The sequence below is a fragment of the Dipodomys ordii genome, unplaced genomic scaffold, assembly GCF_000151885.1.
Source record: "Dipodomys ordii isolate 6190 unplaced genomic scaffold, Dord_2.0 Scaffold2, whole genome shotgun sequence".
Lineage (NCBI taxonomy): Eukaryota > Metazoa > Chordata > Mammalia > Rodentia > Heteromyidae > Dipodomys > Dipodomys ordii.
In genome coordinates, this window is record NW_012267218.1 from 8,329,648 (window position 1) to 8,345,345 (window position 15,698).

General features: G+C 47.2%; 1 protein-coding gene across 1 annotated transcript in view; it reads right to left on the reverse strand.

Annotated features, from left to right (window-relative positions):
• Ppp4r4 (protein phosphatase 4, regulatory subunit 4) overlaps positions 1-4,470 on the reverse strand; it is a 93,658-nt gene extending 89,188 nt beyond the window's left edge. Inside the window, exons 1-3 of the mRNA XM_013013249.1 lie at positions 4,276-4,470; positions 1,992-2,108; positions 785-799 (exon numbers count right to left, since the gene is read on the reverse strand). Coding sequence (XP_012868703.1) covers positions 785-799; positions 1,992-2,108; positions 4,276-4,470 — 327 coding nt within the window. The remainder of the gene's footprint in view (positions 1-784; positions 800-1,991; positions 2,109-4,275) is intronic.
• Positions 4,471-15,698: the final 11,228 nt, after the last annotated feature.

A 15,698-nucleotide genomic window follows, 5' to 3' on the forward strand; every position in this document is an offset into this window, starting at 1 on the left:
CATGATCAACAAAAAATAAATAGACAAGCCAGATGCTGGTAACTTACACCTTGTAATCCTAGCTACTTGGGAAGCTGAGATCTAAGGATCATAGTCTGAAGCCAGCCCAGGCAGACAAAACCAAGACACTCCCATCTCCAATTAACCATTTTTTTTTTAAAGCTGGAAATGGAGGAGGTATGGCTCAAGTGATAGAGCACCAGCCATGATCAGAAAAAGCTAAGCAAGAGTGCAACGCTCTGAGTTCAAACCCCAGCACTGACATGCCTTTCCAGGCTGTGGTGTCAACTAGAGGACACGGATATCATACCCCCTCTACCCCCCACCTTCCCACTCCCACCATCCCACATGAATATACACACACAAGGAGCTCAATAATCATGGCCTCTGGGTGCTCAGGACCTGAAAGGCCTCCTCCTTCTCTCCTTCTCCTAGGAAGCTGAATAAACACAGCTAGCTTGTCAAAGTCAGGGGACAGAGGAGAGAGAGTGACTTCCTCCTCCAACCAATCCTGTCTGAACTGGCAAAGCCTTCCAGCTCCCCGCTCCCTGCCTTCCTCCCTCCCTTCCTCCTCCTACCTGTCTCCTGCCTTCCTACTCTTCCTGGGGACACACATAACATTCACATCCTAAGATTTTGGAAGGCTGCCCACCCCTCCTCTGTGGGCATTTCAGGTAAGAGCCACTCCACCCAGAGTCCAGCTCAAAGCCACCTCTCCCCACCCCCAGGATCCCTCACTCCTTCATCCTTCCTGACAGTTGTCTGGACTCCTCTGAACACATACCTCCTTCTGCGTGGCCTGTGACATAGGAGAAGCTCATAGAGGAACTCCTGTGTGGAGCAAGCACATGGGAAGTTCTTTGTTATCCTCCTTCCTCATCCACCTCCCATGCCACACACCTTCCCCAGGTCCTGCCCCTTGGGGTTGGGTTGGGTTGCGGGGCCTGCATTAGGAGGCTTGCTTCCCTCTGCCTTTCTATCCCGCTCAGCTAATGAGGAAAGAGGCTCACCCACAGGACAAGGGACAGACGGAAGGAGAGTCTGGGTAGGGTTAGGGTACATTTTCCTTACAGGTTTCTCTGTGTGGCTGCTAAGCACTGAAGCCACGTTTTCCTCAGACTTCCTCCCCACCCCCCAGCCACACATGCACCCCACTCTCTCCCTTTCTACAACTCTTAGCCCTTTCTACCCACTTCTGCTCCTCTACCTCTGTAGTTAATTTTTCAAATTATCCCAAAATTTTTCAACTTTTCTTATCAGGCTCTTGATCAAGACACCTGGTTTTTTGTTTGTTTTGTTTTTATAAATGGAGATTTCAATTTTTTATTATCTTTAAGTAGCTGTAGAAAGAAGTTCCCATTCTACAAAACAGTATATGAATACAAAGGAAACACCTGTTCTGTTTAGTTAGAAGTCATAGGTGAGCCCAGTTTCCTGAGATTCTTCTGGATATAATTTATTTTTAAGACTATCTCAAGTACAGGTAACTTTCCTTTTTCTTTATCTTTTATGCTTGTCCTGGTACTTGAACTCAGGGTCTGCACTGTCTCTGAGCTTTACTCAAGGCTAACACTCTACCACCTGAGCCAAAGCTCTACTTCCAGTTTTTGGGTGATTAATTGAAGATTAAGAGTCTCATGGACTTTCTTGCCACAGCCGGCTTGAAACCTCGATCCTCAGATCTTAACCTCCTGAGTAGCTAGGATTACAGTGAGCTACCAACACCCAGCCAGATAAATTCTTAAGGGTTTTTATTAATAGGAAGTTCAATATCTGTACAAATTTAAATACCCATCCTAGAGGCTCCCTGAGAATAGGTCAGAGAGCCCTGAGACCCCGAGGGAAAAGTTAGACCTGTTGCCATGAATTCCCTGAAGACAAGGGCCCTGAGGGAGAGGTGGCTGAGGGGAGACTGGGAGGCTGTGGCCTTGGGGTAGGGACAGGGACAGGCCACCCTGTGGCCAAGCCTCAGGAGAAGAGAATTCTTTTGCCCCCTCCTCAAAGCCTCCACACTTCTCAGAGAATGGAGAATCTGCCCTCTTCAGAACAGTGAGCGGCACGGGGGCGATACCCAAGCCCAGGTTGCTCTGGACAGCAGTGGCAGATGGCTGTGTGGGAGAGCAGCTCACTGAATGACAGAGGCCGCTTAGCCCAGACCTTGACAAATAGCAGCTGTGGACCAGATTTTATTTGACTTAAAAAAAAGAAAAGAAATAAGACATTTCTTGAACCTCATGGCTGCTCACCACTGCCCCTCCAGTCTCCCAGGGGAGGCTGGAGACGGTGGCTACAAGAGAAGGAAGACTAGACTCCCAGCATCCTGCACAGTGAGAGGCGAGTAGCATTTGGAGGCCCTGTGTTCGCCTTCTGTCTCCAGTGGGGTTCAGACTAAGCAGAATTCAGATCATACAGAGGGAGGTGGTATCCTAGGGACAGGGGCACATGGTCTCCTGAGGCTGCACGGAGCAGAACTGAGAACAAACAACAACATATGTCAGTTCAGTTACTATTATTTGAGGCCCTGGGAGAGACTGCCATGAAGCTAATGTTACATGTGAGATGTATAAAGTGTCATTACCAACCACAGGAAAATCTCCAAATGAAAGAAGGATGTATTCCCCAAACCAATAAATAAGTGTTAGAGTAAGGAAATATCCCAATTATTTAAAAAAAAAAAGCCAATGCCACGCTTAAGTTTCATCTGGTAGAGAAGCGATATTGAGCCAAGTTCATTGGAGAAGAAAATGGACCTGTAGGGAAAATGATACTTTCGTCTCCTCGTGATTAACAAACATTTACTGAAGGCCAGAAAATAAACAAGGAGCTCTAACACAAGGCAGAGAGAAATGCCAGCTAAGAGTGGTCCAGCCAGGCACTTGTAGCTCACATCTGTAACCCTAGCTACTCAGGAGTCTGAGATCTGAGGATCATGATTCAAAGCCAGCCTGGGCAGGAAAGTCCATGAGAATCTTATCTCCAATCAACTACCAGAAAGCCAGAAATAGCACTGTGGCTCAAAGTGGTAGAATGCTAGCTTTGAGCCAAAAGAGCTTAGAGTAGCACCCAGGCCCTTAGTTCAAGCCCCAGCCCTAACAAAAAAAAAAGAGTGGTTCAGAAAGATTCTGCCCTATACAAAGATGAAAATGGGTGTGTGGCCACTTGTTGGAATGTACCTTTCTCTGATGTCAGAGATTGGGTCTTTTGCCATGTGCACATAGTTGCATCAGTCAGCTTTCTGTTACTGTGACAAAATTCCCAGGACAATTGAGTTAAAAGGAAGAAAGGTTGGGGCTGGGAAGGTGGCTCAGTGGTAGAGTGCTTGCCTTGCATGCATGAGGCCCTGGGTTCGATTCCTCAGCACCACATAAGCAAAAAGAAAAAAGCCGGAAGTGGTGCTGTGGCTCAAGTGGTAGAGCGCTCGCCTTGAGCTGAAGAGCTGAGGGACAGTGCCCAGGCCCAGAGTTCAGGCCCTAGGACCAGACCCCCCCAAAAAAAAGGAAGAAAGGTTTATCTAGTTCCTGGTTTCATGCTTGGGACATGTAATGGTACATCATGGAGAGGTGTGTCAGAAGAGCTGGGTCACCTCATGGCAGCCCAATGCAAAAGAGAGAGACCATAAGAGCCCAACATCTCCTTCATAGTCGCCCCCCCCCCCCCCCCGCCATGATCTAATTACCTTCCACTAGGCTCCACCTCTAGACTGGGGACCAACCATGCAGCTCATGGTCTTTGTAGGGGAGACACTCAAGATCAAGACTGTAACACTCTTGAATGACTCTGCCTCTCCATGGTTTGCTGCCCTATGCTGCCTACCCATGTCAAACTCAGATCCCAACTTGTGCTGTTTTAGAAAAGCCAGACAACGTCTGGATCACAGAGACCAGTGAGAGAGTAAAGACAAGAGGAGGGGTGGAAAAAATGATCAGGTCCATGAAGAGGCACAGAGGAGAAGCCCAGTGAAGCTGGGTAGCGTGAGGGAAGGAGGCCTCGGTGCCCCCAGGTGTTTGTCAGGGGAGCTGGGTGAGAAAGTTCACCTCAACCCCTACATCCTCCTCAGACACCTGGAGGCTGAAACAGTCACTTGTGGGTTGGACCAATTGTTATTTTCTTTTCCTGCCCAAGATCTGAATGCCTTGTTGCTTTTCCAAAGGCCCACCAGCTTTGACCTCAGATAAGAGCATGTGTCCTGGCTGATTGAAAATCTAGAAGTGGAGCACATGGCCTCCATGTCCCCTCCTTTTTTTGAGTTCTTTCGGTGCCCTTGGCACAGCCCACAGTTTTCCTACACAGACGTCCGTCATCTGTACCATCAGAGACCTCCTGGCAGCTAGCAACAGCCTCTATTATTTCAATGGATAATTTATACGGCCCATTTTCACTGCCAAGGACAGCCCACAAAGCACACTTGATCCTGGGCAAGAAGACAGCCAGCATGGCCTTCTGGGAGGTACGCTCTCCACCTCCGGCCATGGGCAACTTTTCCAAAGTCCTCTACTTTACTAGGCCAGGAACAATGGGACCTCAGAATACTAGGACATCACCACAATTTCAAGGCTGCTCTCTGAAGCAGTAGCACAAATGCGCTTAGACACCCAAGATGGTTTCCAGGTGAGCAGCATGACGGGCCAGGCTCAGGGCTCCTGATTAGAAACCTGGGTTCCATCTCTTGAATATTGTCTCCTATCTAGGGCTTTACTCATACCACCCTAATTCTCTGCACTTCAGCCAGCTCACCTGAAAAGCACAAATGCATTTGCTCCTGCATATATATATATTTTTAAAGGCATAATTTTTAGGGAGCTGATAGCTCACACTTGTAATCCTAGCTACTCAGGAGGCTGAGATCTGAGGATCATGATTCAAAACCAGTCTGTGAGATTCTTATTTCAAAAATGGAGTTGTGGCTCAAGTGGTAGAGTGCCAGCCTTGAACAAAAGAGCTCAGGGACAAGACCTAGGCCCAGAGTTCAACCCTAGGCAGGACTGGTACATGTGTGCGTGCATGCGCTTGCACACACACACACACACACACACACACACACAGCATAGCACAGCACAGCACCATTTTTCTGCTACACAGATTGCTCTATGTACCATTGCACTGGCATTACAGAAGAACTTGTTGGAGGTGAAGAATAACAGAGGCCTCCCAGATCTCTTGATTTAAAGATAAGTGTGGTGCTCCCTCCTCTTTGACTACACTAGGGACTGAACTCAGGGCCTTGTACTTGCTAGGCAAGTGCCTTAGCACTTGAGCCACAACCCCAGTCCTGCTTATTGTTTGTTTTGCAGGGCTCAGACTACAATCCTCCTCCGGTGTCTTCCTAAGTAACTGAGATTACAGGTGTGTGCCATCACACCCCATCACAGAATCTGCTTTTTAACTAGACCCTCCCCTCCCCCAACAATTTAATGTGAGAAGCACTGCAGCATTTACTTGGAAGTGGCTATGAGGCAAGAACTTGTGGTTGGAGCCTTGAGCTCTTAGTTTGAATTCAGCTCTACCACAGAAGGCATTCATGACCTGGGGCAGGGGTTGCTGGAGTTTCCAATTCCTCCATCAGAAAACAATGTGGGGCTGATGTAGTCTGAGAGTACAGAATGGGAAGGAGAGAGCAGGCTGGGGTGGGGTAGGTGGCAGGGAGCCCTTTCCCAGTGGGGTGAAGGGAAAGTAGGGTCCCGGAGTGGACTGTGGCCAGGTAGGAAACAGAGAAGGAGATAAGATGGGGTGGGAGGAAGGAGATTGGTGCTTCCTTCTGCCAGCCCCATTCTCCTCCACGCAACCCCTCTGTCACTAAAGCCCCTGGGAAACTGTATGTGGGCCAAGGCACAGCAAATACTCAGCTCTCAGACCTCCAAGATGGCACCAAGAGAAGGAAGGCATTCGATCTGCCCCATGCCACACTGTCCCTGAGTGGTACCTGGGGACCGGGACTGGGGTCAGTGAGCAAAGGGGGGGTACACCACAGTGAGCACAGAACAGGCCTGGCAGGCTGTCTCCCAGACACGTGGCCTGCACCTGTGGTACGTCAGGGGTTCACTGTGCTGGCTTTTCTACACATCAAGCCCCTGGTTGGGACCCGGAAGGCGAGGGGCTTTAACCTGCATTTCCAAATTCTCCAGCACTGCCAGCAAATGACTCCTCTCAGGCACTCAAGGCATTGTGCAGAGAGAGGGACTGGAATTGCTGGGATTGAAGTGCTCCATTTCATGGGTTTAAAAATACCAACTTTATAGGTCTGTGGTGAGCATTAGTGAGATGGTGTGCGGACCCCTCCTGGCACAGACTTGGGGTTAGTCTTCTCCTCCCCCACCGGTTTCCAGAAAGATCGAAAGCTTTGCCCTGGCTGGGAGGCCACTTCCTCAGCCTCTCTCTGGAAAGTACTGTCTAATGGCTTTGCTAATGGATCTTTCAGTCCTGGTCCTATGTGCCTGACTCACTTGTTTGGCATCTTCTTTACAGAATCAAAAAAAAAAAAAAAGCTCTTCTGTTTTTTCTAAGAACCAACAGCAGCTTTACCCCTCTGTACTTGCCATAGCTGAACCCCATCCCCTGGGGAAATCAAGTGAAAGCGGTTCTCTCTAAGTGGGAGCACTTTCAAAGTGAGACGATATGCAAATCAGCACGGAGCGTGAGCCAGCTGATGATTTACCAAGCACTGCCCGGTGTGTGGTGGATGGAATGACCTGTCTCAAGGCCTCTCCCTGCATCCACGCACCCTTGTAGTGGCTGCCTCATGGCCCCTGTAGTTCCACACCCTGGCTTTGGGACTTGATCATGCTCAATGGAAAGTGACAAGGGCCAGAGGAAGCCTTCAGGGCTTCATATGGCTCTTCCTTCCTGATCAGAAGGATTCTACCAGGGTGGCAGCTATAGAACCGCCTCAGCTGACCCCACACCTCAGAGCTCTCCAGCCCTGACTGCCACCCTGCCATGCCATGCCTGGATCATCAGACTCACAAAAGAATCTTAAAGATTGGGTGACACCATCGCATTTAAGCATGGTTCATTGTGAAGCATATCTTGCCTGACCACGATGTGTAGTCCATGTGTCAAAAGAAAATGGGAACCAGGAGCCCGTGGATCATGCCTGTCATCCTAGCTACTCAGGAGGCTGAAATGTGAGGATCTCGGATCAAAGCCAGCCCAGGCAGGAAAGTCTGTGAGACTCTTATGTCCAATGAACCACCAGAAAACCGGAAGTGGCAATGGGGCTCAAGGGGTAGAGTGCTAGCCTTGAGCAAAAGAGCTCAGGGATAGTGGCTCAGGCCTCAAGTTCAAGCCCCATGACTGACAAAAAAAGGCAGGGAATAAAATGGAGGGGAGGAAACAGGCAAGTCTTTCCACAGCTCCCTGATTTGGGTTCTGGATGTGCAGATGGTTCCAAACTACCTGGGCTTGGACCACCCTCCTTCCCAGGCTGGACGCCAGACAGACAGACTCTGGAAAGCACAGCAGGTGCGTGTGCACACTGTGCACACCGAGGGGGAGCTGACCTAACATCAGGCAAATGAGAACTTGTTATCTGGAATTCATTTTCCATCATGTGGGTTTTTTAAATGGGCAAATGGGACACTAGGTCACCTGGTATCTGGCTGGTACCATGTATCCCATACTCCCCCAGGGCAAGGCTCCTGATGCTCTCCTCCCTTGCTTATAAAGTGGCTGATGTGCAGGAAGTGTGGATAAAATCCTTGTTGAGTGGATAAATGAACTCCACTCTGATACAGGTCTAATAATGCCACTGTGGAGTCATGAGAGACTGACCCTAAGAATGCTGGATGGTCCGCCCAGTGCTCCAGGATGAGGGGAATGGAAGAGAGACTGAAAACAAGCTGGTCCTACTGCTGGCTGTAGGCTGCTCCTACCCAGCGCTGCTCGAGCCACAGTGAGGAGGCTGTGCTTGTGGATGGCAGCTTAGGAGAAGACTGGTCAGAGACCTTGTCAAGACACCTCTATGTGCTCCTTCCTTGACACAGGATAGGAACGGCACTCTGGGTGTGCTTGAGCCTTCCCTAGGCTTTGCTGCCATTTATCATGGATTCAAACGCCATTTCTCAATACTCATGTCTCTATGAAAAGTGAGACAAGCCCATGTGTCAGTGACACAGGAGAGAGGATTTATATTCAGTATGCAAACACCTGGGCAGAGTCCCAATCAGGCAGTGTCTCTCCCTGAGCCCCAGAGCCCCAACGGCCAGCTGAGGCCCTCTCCACCCTCACCACACCACAGTTCCCCCTCGAGGCCTCTCCTGCCAAGAAGAACAGACTACGCCCATGTCATCTGACAGCTCTGCCTCATGGGAGAGAAAGGATGGAGACTCTCCAGAGAGAACAAAACAAATGGATGAGAATCTACACCGTGGCTCGAGGCTCCATTCTTCCCACAAACACATTTCAGTGACTGCCAAGAACCCTGTCCTGCACACTCCAGGGAGTGTGTGTATGTGTGTGTGTGTGTTCAAAGTTCTGTATTGCTCTTGCAGGCTCTCAAAGTGAGCACTCAGATCTGATTTGGAGGAAGAGTAAGAGGGGGGCCTTAAACTCAGGACCACTGTGCTTTCCCTTAGCTTTTTTTTTCTTAAGACTGGCCACTTAAGCCACAGCTTCACTTCTATCTCTTTTTTTGCTGATTGACTGGAAATAAGAGTCTCACAGACTTTCCTGCCCAGGCTGGCTTCTTAGAATCATGATCCTCAGATCTCAGTTTCCTGAGTAGCTAAGATTATAGGCATAGTGACAGCTGATTCTTAAAAAAAAAAAAAAAAAAAAACAAAGTAGGATCACAACACAGATAAAATTCTCCAGGTCTGCTTGGCACCAGAGACTCATGCCTATAATCCTAGCCACACAGGAGGCTGAGATCTGAGGATCGTGGTTCAAAGCCAGACCGGGCAGGAAAGTGTGTGAGACTCTAATCTCCAATAAACTACTCAGAAAAAGCCAGAAGTGGTGCTGTGGCTCAAGTGATAGAGCTACTAGCCTTGAGCACAAAGAGGCTCAGGGACAGTGCCCAGGCCTTGAGTTCAAGCCCCAGGACTGGAAAAGAAAAAAGTTTCCTAGTAGTCTCTACCTAACTCGAAGCCAAAGCCAAAGGTCCTTCTGCGCCCCCAAGGTCTGCGTGCCCTCTACACAGCCTATCTGCTCAGCCTTCCCATCTCTGACCCTTTTTATAGCCCACACTATAGGACCTGCCTCAGGATTATTGTACTTTATGGTTTATCTAACAAGTTGCTACAGGGTTTCCTCTGCTCCCTGAGTCCCTTCAGGTTGTGACCAAGTCCCACCTTAGAAGCCAAGGCCTTGAAGACTGAAAATGTCTCCTCCAAAATGTACATATTATCCAAGCAATCGTGTTGTTCATGTGGTCCTGTTAGGAGGTGTGGCCTTGGAAAGTTCCTCAGGCCACAGGGGCTCCTTCCTGGTGAGTGGAGTTAGCCACCCTTACAAAAGGGCCTGGTGGGGAGAATTTGCCTCTCTTGCCCTTCTGCTTTGCACCATGGAGGCTGCAGACTTGACTAGATACCAAATGTTGGTGACTTTCCCTTGGATTTCCATCCTGCACAAATGTGACATGAATCTCTACTCATCAAGAATTCCCAAGTTTCAGGTACAGACTCAGTGCTGGCTGGGTTAGATTTGCCAACTTTCATCCCCAGGAAACCAGTCTACTTACTGGGGCCAGCCTGCCACAGTGCTTGCAGTTCCAGATATTGTCACAAGAGGGCACTCCGAGGCAAGAAGCACATTCTCCCAGGCCTCGGATAGCTGTAGGCAATTTATAGTTTAATGAATCTCTCTCTCTCTCTCTCTCTCTCTCTCTCTCTCTCTCTCTCTCTCTCTCACACACACACACACACACACACTTGCTAGGCAGGTGCCCTACCATGTGAGCCTATGGATTTCTGGTCTGGTTGGGTCCTAGTGAGATGTCACCACTAGGGAGGCTGGGTGTGACAGACATAGATACTATGTTCACAATTTCCTGTGGGTCTATGCATGTTTCAAAACAAAAATGTTTTCATAATCCAATCTTATGACTTTAAAATTAGAAAACTGAGCAGTACTGAACAAGAAAGAGCAGCATGGGGAAAGGCATCCAGATAGTTAGAGGGACTCCAGGAGGGTCAGCTGAGAATAAATCTGTACATTCATGGAAGAACAGTAGCTGGAGACATGCAAAGAACCATCAGGACATGGAGATTCAGAGGAAACCGTCCCCAGGGCCCCCAGGGAGCTAGGCATGGTGCCTGTTTCCTCCAACAGAGGGAGGCCTCTCATGCACTATCCAAGTTGTCTAAATACTAAGAAAAAATAATCCTCAAACCAGTTCCTAGATTAGGATACCTACTCCAGTCTTGTCACACAAGGTATAAAAGATACAGAAGGGCTTCCCTGAGTCCCAGAATGAAACCAAAGAATATAAAACTATCCAGGGAGCAACTTCATACCCATATGTTTAAACAAGAAGCCTAAATATGTACTCTACACACCACACCGAAGCTCAGGTCAAAAGAAACTATAGCACTAGTGTAAAATACAGAATTAAATGTCTATAGGCAAGCAAAGCAAAGGTGATTTGGGATTTGGTGGTGAATTTGTAGGTTCAACACCAAAAGCACGATACCCAAACAAAACAAATTAATGATTTATTAAAAGGAAAAAAGCTATTAACTCTTCAAAAGTTAAGAAAATAAAGGCCAGTTAAAATGAGGAGAAAAATATTTGTAAATCACAAGTCAGGTAAAGGACTGATACAAAAATACAAATAATTCTTCAAAACCAACTACAAGAATTGGGCGTGAGCAACTCACACCTGTATCTGAGCCACACAAGGGGATCAGCGTTGAAGGTGAACCCTTGGAGAAAAGTCTGAGACTGTGTCTCTAATTAACCAGCAAAATGCCATACTGAACGCATGGTTCAAGTGGTTGTAATGTCAGCTGTGAGCAAAGAAGCCAAGCAAGAGCATAGGCCCTGAGTTCAAGTCCTAGTGCGGGCATACATACTCAAAAAAAAAAAAAAATCAACTATTGCTGGGCGCCAGTGGCTCACACCTGTAATCCTAGCTACTCAGGGGGTTGATACTTCAGAATCGTGGTTCAAAGCCATCCTGGGCAGGAAAGTTATCTCCAATTAAAAACTAGAAAACCAGAAGTGGCTCTGTGGCTCAAAGTGATAGAGCGCTAGTCTTGAGCAAAAAAAGCTCAGAGACCTAGGCTCTGAATCCAAGCCCCATGACCACCCAACCAACAAACAAAAGTCAATTATCAGAAAATAAGCGACTTCATTCAAAAACAGTCAAAGAGACATCTCGCCAGAGAAAGTACACAGACTAGATAGGCATGCAAAGATTGTGTTGACAGCTTGGGGAAGGGTTGCAGAGCAGCTGGAAATCCACCCACTTCAAGGCTGCAGAGCTCCTATGGCCAGCAGCAACTCCCAGTACCTAAGAGAAGCAAACTTCTCAAGCACAGAAGTGGACAACTGACCCTTGCCTTGCCTTAACCCATAACAACTTGCGCAATAAAACTATAAGAGACCACACCTAATTTTCCTGGTTACACTGAGGATCAGGTTCAGCACCCTGACAACACTAGCAGGTATGTGGTTATCAAATGGCTACAATCCCAGTCTAGTGGCAAGGAGCTGTACCTGAATTTGCCATACTGAGTCCTTTCGGAGCACTGAGAATGTCTGAACTGAAAGACAAGTGGGGAAAACTCTCAATGTCTTGGCCTCAGAAGCACAAAGCTCAGTAGAAGTCACAGTATGAAGTGGGTAACGTAACTCCTCCAAAATAGGGAGACTCCACAAAACGGAGTCTAATACAAGGGAAGTAGATGAAACACCAAAAAATGGAAAAGAATGATAACCAATGTGGTGGCACAAATTAATAATCCCAGCTACTCAGGGACAAAGATGGGAAAGAATACAGTTCAAGGCCAGCCTTGGGGGTCTGGGGAGAGGGGAGAGAGAACACTTCAGTAAAACTCCCGTCTGAACAAGCTGGGTGAGGTGGTTCACCATCTGTAATCCCAGCTCTATGAGAGGTAAAGATAAGGATTGGGGATCAAAGCTAGCACCAGGCAAAAACACAAGACCATATCCAGAAAAATGACTAAGAACAAAAAGGACTGGGGACATAGCTCAAGTAGAAGAATATCTATCTATCAAGAGCAAGGCTCAGAGTACCTCAGTGTCACCAAAAACACAAAAAATATTACCATTAAAGAGGGCACAGATAACTCAATGAATTCAAAGGGTATGCAAATACACTACTTAAATTGAAACAATGCAAACATCCAGCTGAATACAGGAATGCCACACAAGATGAGGAATTCAGTAAAGATATCGAAATCAGAGTGGGGGGGAGGGACAAATTGAAATTCAGATAATTAAAAGTTTCATCAGGTAAAAGCCTAAAGCCTAATCAAGACTGGATCAAGCTGTAAATTAGATCAAAACATTGAAAATAATAATACGAAGTTTGCAAAAATGTGCTCTGGTATGCCATGAAAAGACCAAACTTATGAATCATGAGCCTAGAAGAGATGCAAGCTGATAGCAAAAAAAAAAAAATTCAACCAATAATCAGAAAATTTCTTAAAACTTGAGATGGACATCCAGGTAGAGGAGGCTTTTAGGATACCAAGCAGAAAATAAACTCCCATTTCACGAAAGTAAGTAAGCAGAAAAAGGAAATAATCATGAAAGCTGTGAAGCAAAGCATCAGGGAACTTATAAAGGCAAACTTATCAGAACAGCCATTTCTCAACAGAAACTAAAGCAAGGAAGCATGAAATGGTCGTATTTCAGGCACTGAACAAATATAACTGCCAACCTAATTACTGTGCCCAAGAAACCTATCTTTTTTCATGATTGGAAAAGCCAAAACTCTTCCATGACAAAGAAATTCAAATTCATGGCTACTAAGCCCACACTGAAGAAAATACTGAACCAGGAGAGAACAGAAAGAAAGAAAGAAAGAAAGAAAGAAAGAAAGAAAGAAAGAAAGAAAGAAAGAAAGAAAGAAAGAAAGAAAGAAAGAAAGAAAGAAAAAGAAAAAAGAAAGAAAGAAAGAAAGAAAGAAAAAGAAAGAAAGAAAGGAAAGAAGGAAGGAAGGAAGGAAGGAAGGAAGGAAGGAAGGAAGGAAGGAAGGAAGGAAGGAAGGAAAAAAAGGATCTTGGGTGAACCTCTGTCTCTCAACAGTTCCAGGAAGAGGTTTGGGGCCTTCATGCCATTCCCCACCCTGAAGCGTGCCTCTGGGGAGCCAGGGCCTCTGGGGGCCTTTTCTCCCCATGTATCTGAACTTGGTGAGCACAGGATAGAGGACACGGATGTGTCGGTTTGATGCCTTATCCGCTTTGGAAACTGTCATCTGATATACCTGTCAACACAGGAGTAAGATGTTCCCCTCGAACCTTGAAATTACTTTGAGTTATCTATAGCTCAATCTGAGAAAGCAGAGAGAAAGCAGCTTTCATGTCCCTGCAAAGTAACATAGGCAGTTGTGACCATAAACCATATGTGAGCAGTTATTACCTGTAGCAAAGTTGGGAAGAGACTTAATGTTCCTTATCTGCATGGCCTCAAAAATAGTAAATGAATCCACTGAAAGCTAGAAGGTTTCTTCTGGTTTCCCCCAGTTACATCCCTTCTCAGTGATCAAACTGTGGTGCCTCAACCAAGTTCTGCCTATGGCTCTGTAACTCCAGGGCCGTCCTTGCTGGGTGCCTGGGACCAGCAGTGAGCAGCACAGGAGTCAGTACTGGACCAAGGCAGGCCTCCAGGAGGACCTTGGAGGTCCCATTAGGATACAAGGCCTTCTGAGTCTTCACTGGAACTTGTGGCAAAGGTCGCAGAGGGCCCTGGGCAGCAGGTGTCCCGAGTCTGACCCCACAGCCTCAGAGTGGATCCACAGATGGACAAGACACAAGGTGCTCTGCAGTTCCAGGTGGAAGATTCCACTTCCTTACCTGGAGCCTTAGAATTTTAAAACAAAGCAGAAACTGCCCGCTGATGAGGGCAGGGTCATAAATGGCTGTCAGAACAAGGCAAAGAATGCTAGCAAAGAGTCCTCCATGGGGACAGACCATCACTGCAGCATCGAGACAACAGCTCTCTGGGAAGCCCCCTTAGAAAGATGTGCTAGTCATTATCATATCCCAGAAAAGGTGGCCCATTCCACCAGCTGATCAGAAACCCAGAAGGCTTTCAGCAGTCAGTTTGTGACCAGTGATGAGGCTGGCTGGCCATGACACAGCAACCTGGAAAGGATGCCAAGAGGCACTGAGCACTTGATGTGCCAGAATTCCCTGTGCACATTGATAAACAGGAAGTTTGCCTCAACGCCCTGAGACGGCATGAACCAATCACTGATGTATACTAGAAAGATGTAAATGAACTATTTGAACCACCACCTTGAACTTAGGACAGACAAAACCCCAGTAGTGAGGAGAGACTGGATCCAATCCTCAGAATATGACACCAGGAAATGGGTCTGTTTCCTATAGACTGTGAGGAAACACAGGAAATACCATAAATAAGTCTACTTTTGAAAAAAGTAAGTGAAGATCATTCTAGCCTAACCCTCCAACTCATTAGTTTGACATATCAACGGAACAGTTTTCTACCAACTCACTTAACAAGGTCTAATTCAAAAGCTTCTCACATTTTCTAAATAAATATCATTGAGCCAAGGTGGTAGTTCATGTTTACTGTCTTTTCAAACTCCTTGAAGCTGGGTGAGTGGCTCAAGTGGCAGACTGCCAGTTTAGCTAAGCAGGAGGCCCCAAGTTCAAATTCCAGAACTATTAAAAACCAAAACCAGGACTGGGAAGGTGGCTCAGTGGTAGAGTGCTTGCCTTGCATGCACGAGGCCCTGGGTTCAATTGCTCAGCACCACATAAGCAGAAAAAGCCAGAAGTGGCCCTGTGGCTAGAGTGGTAGAGCACTAGCCTTGAGCTGAAGAGTAGAAGATCAATGCTCAGGCCCAAAGTTCAGACTCTATGACCAACAACAACAAAAACTATGCTGAGAGTTGTTTTGTTTTGTGTGTGCTGGCACTGGGGCTTGAACTCATTGTCCCTTAGTTTAAGGCTGATGATCTACCATTTGAGCCCCAGCTCCACTTCTGGCCTTTTGCTGGTGAATTGGAGATAAGTGTCATGGACTTTCCTGCCTGGGCTGGCTGCAATCCTCAGACCTCAACTTGCTAAGAAGCATACTTTTTCCCTTGCTCATACTAAGCTCTTGTGCAGAAGTAAATTTTACTTTTGCCAAGGTCTTGGGATATTTCTACACATCACTCCAATATCCCAAGACATTTCCAATAATACACTTGAAAAGAAGGCTGGGACACAGAATTATAGCCCATCAACAGAAGGAAAGGTCTGATGCTAATTAAATGTCCTGCTGAAGTTCTGGAAAGAGATAGGGGCAGGCACTGGAAACTGTGTGGGGTGACAATGGAAAAGCCTCCAGCTTTGTATTTACTGGAAACTGGGTTGGGGGGGGAAGGAATGGACTATTTGGTACCTCAGCTGGTGTTTCCCTGACTGTAAATGCTGCTTCTGCTCAAAGGTTGGCTTTTTTTTTGGGGGGGTGGGTCCGGTTGTGGGGCCTGTACCCTGGGCGTGGGCGCTGTCCCTCAGCTCTTCAGCTCAAGGCTAGCGCTCTACCACTTGAGCCACAGT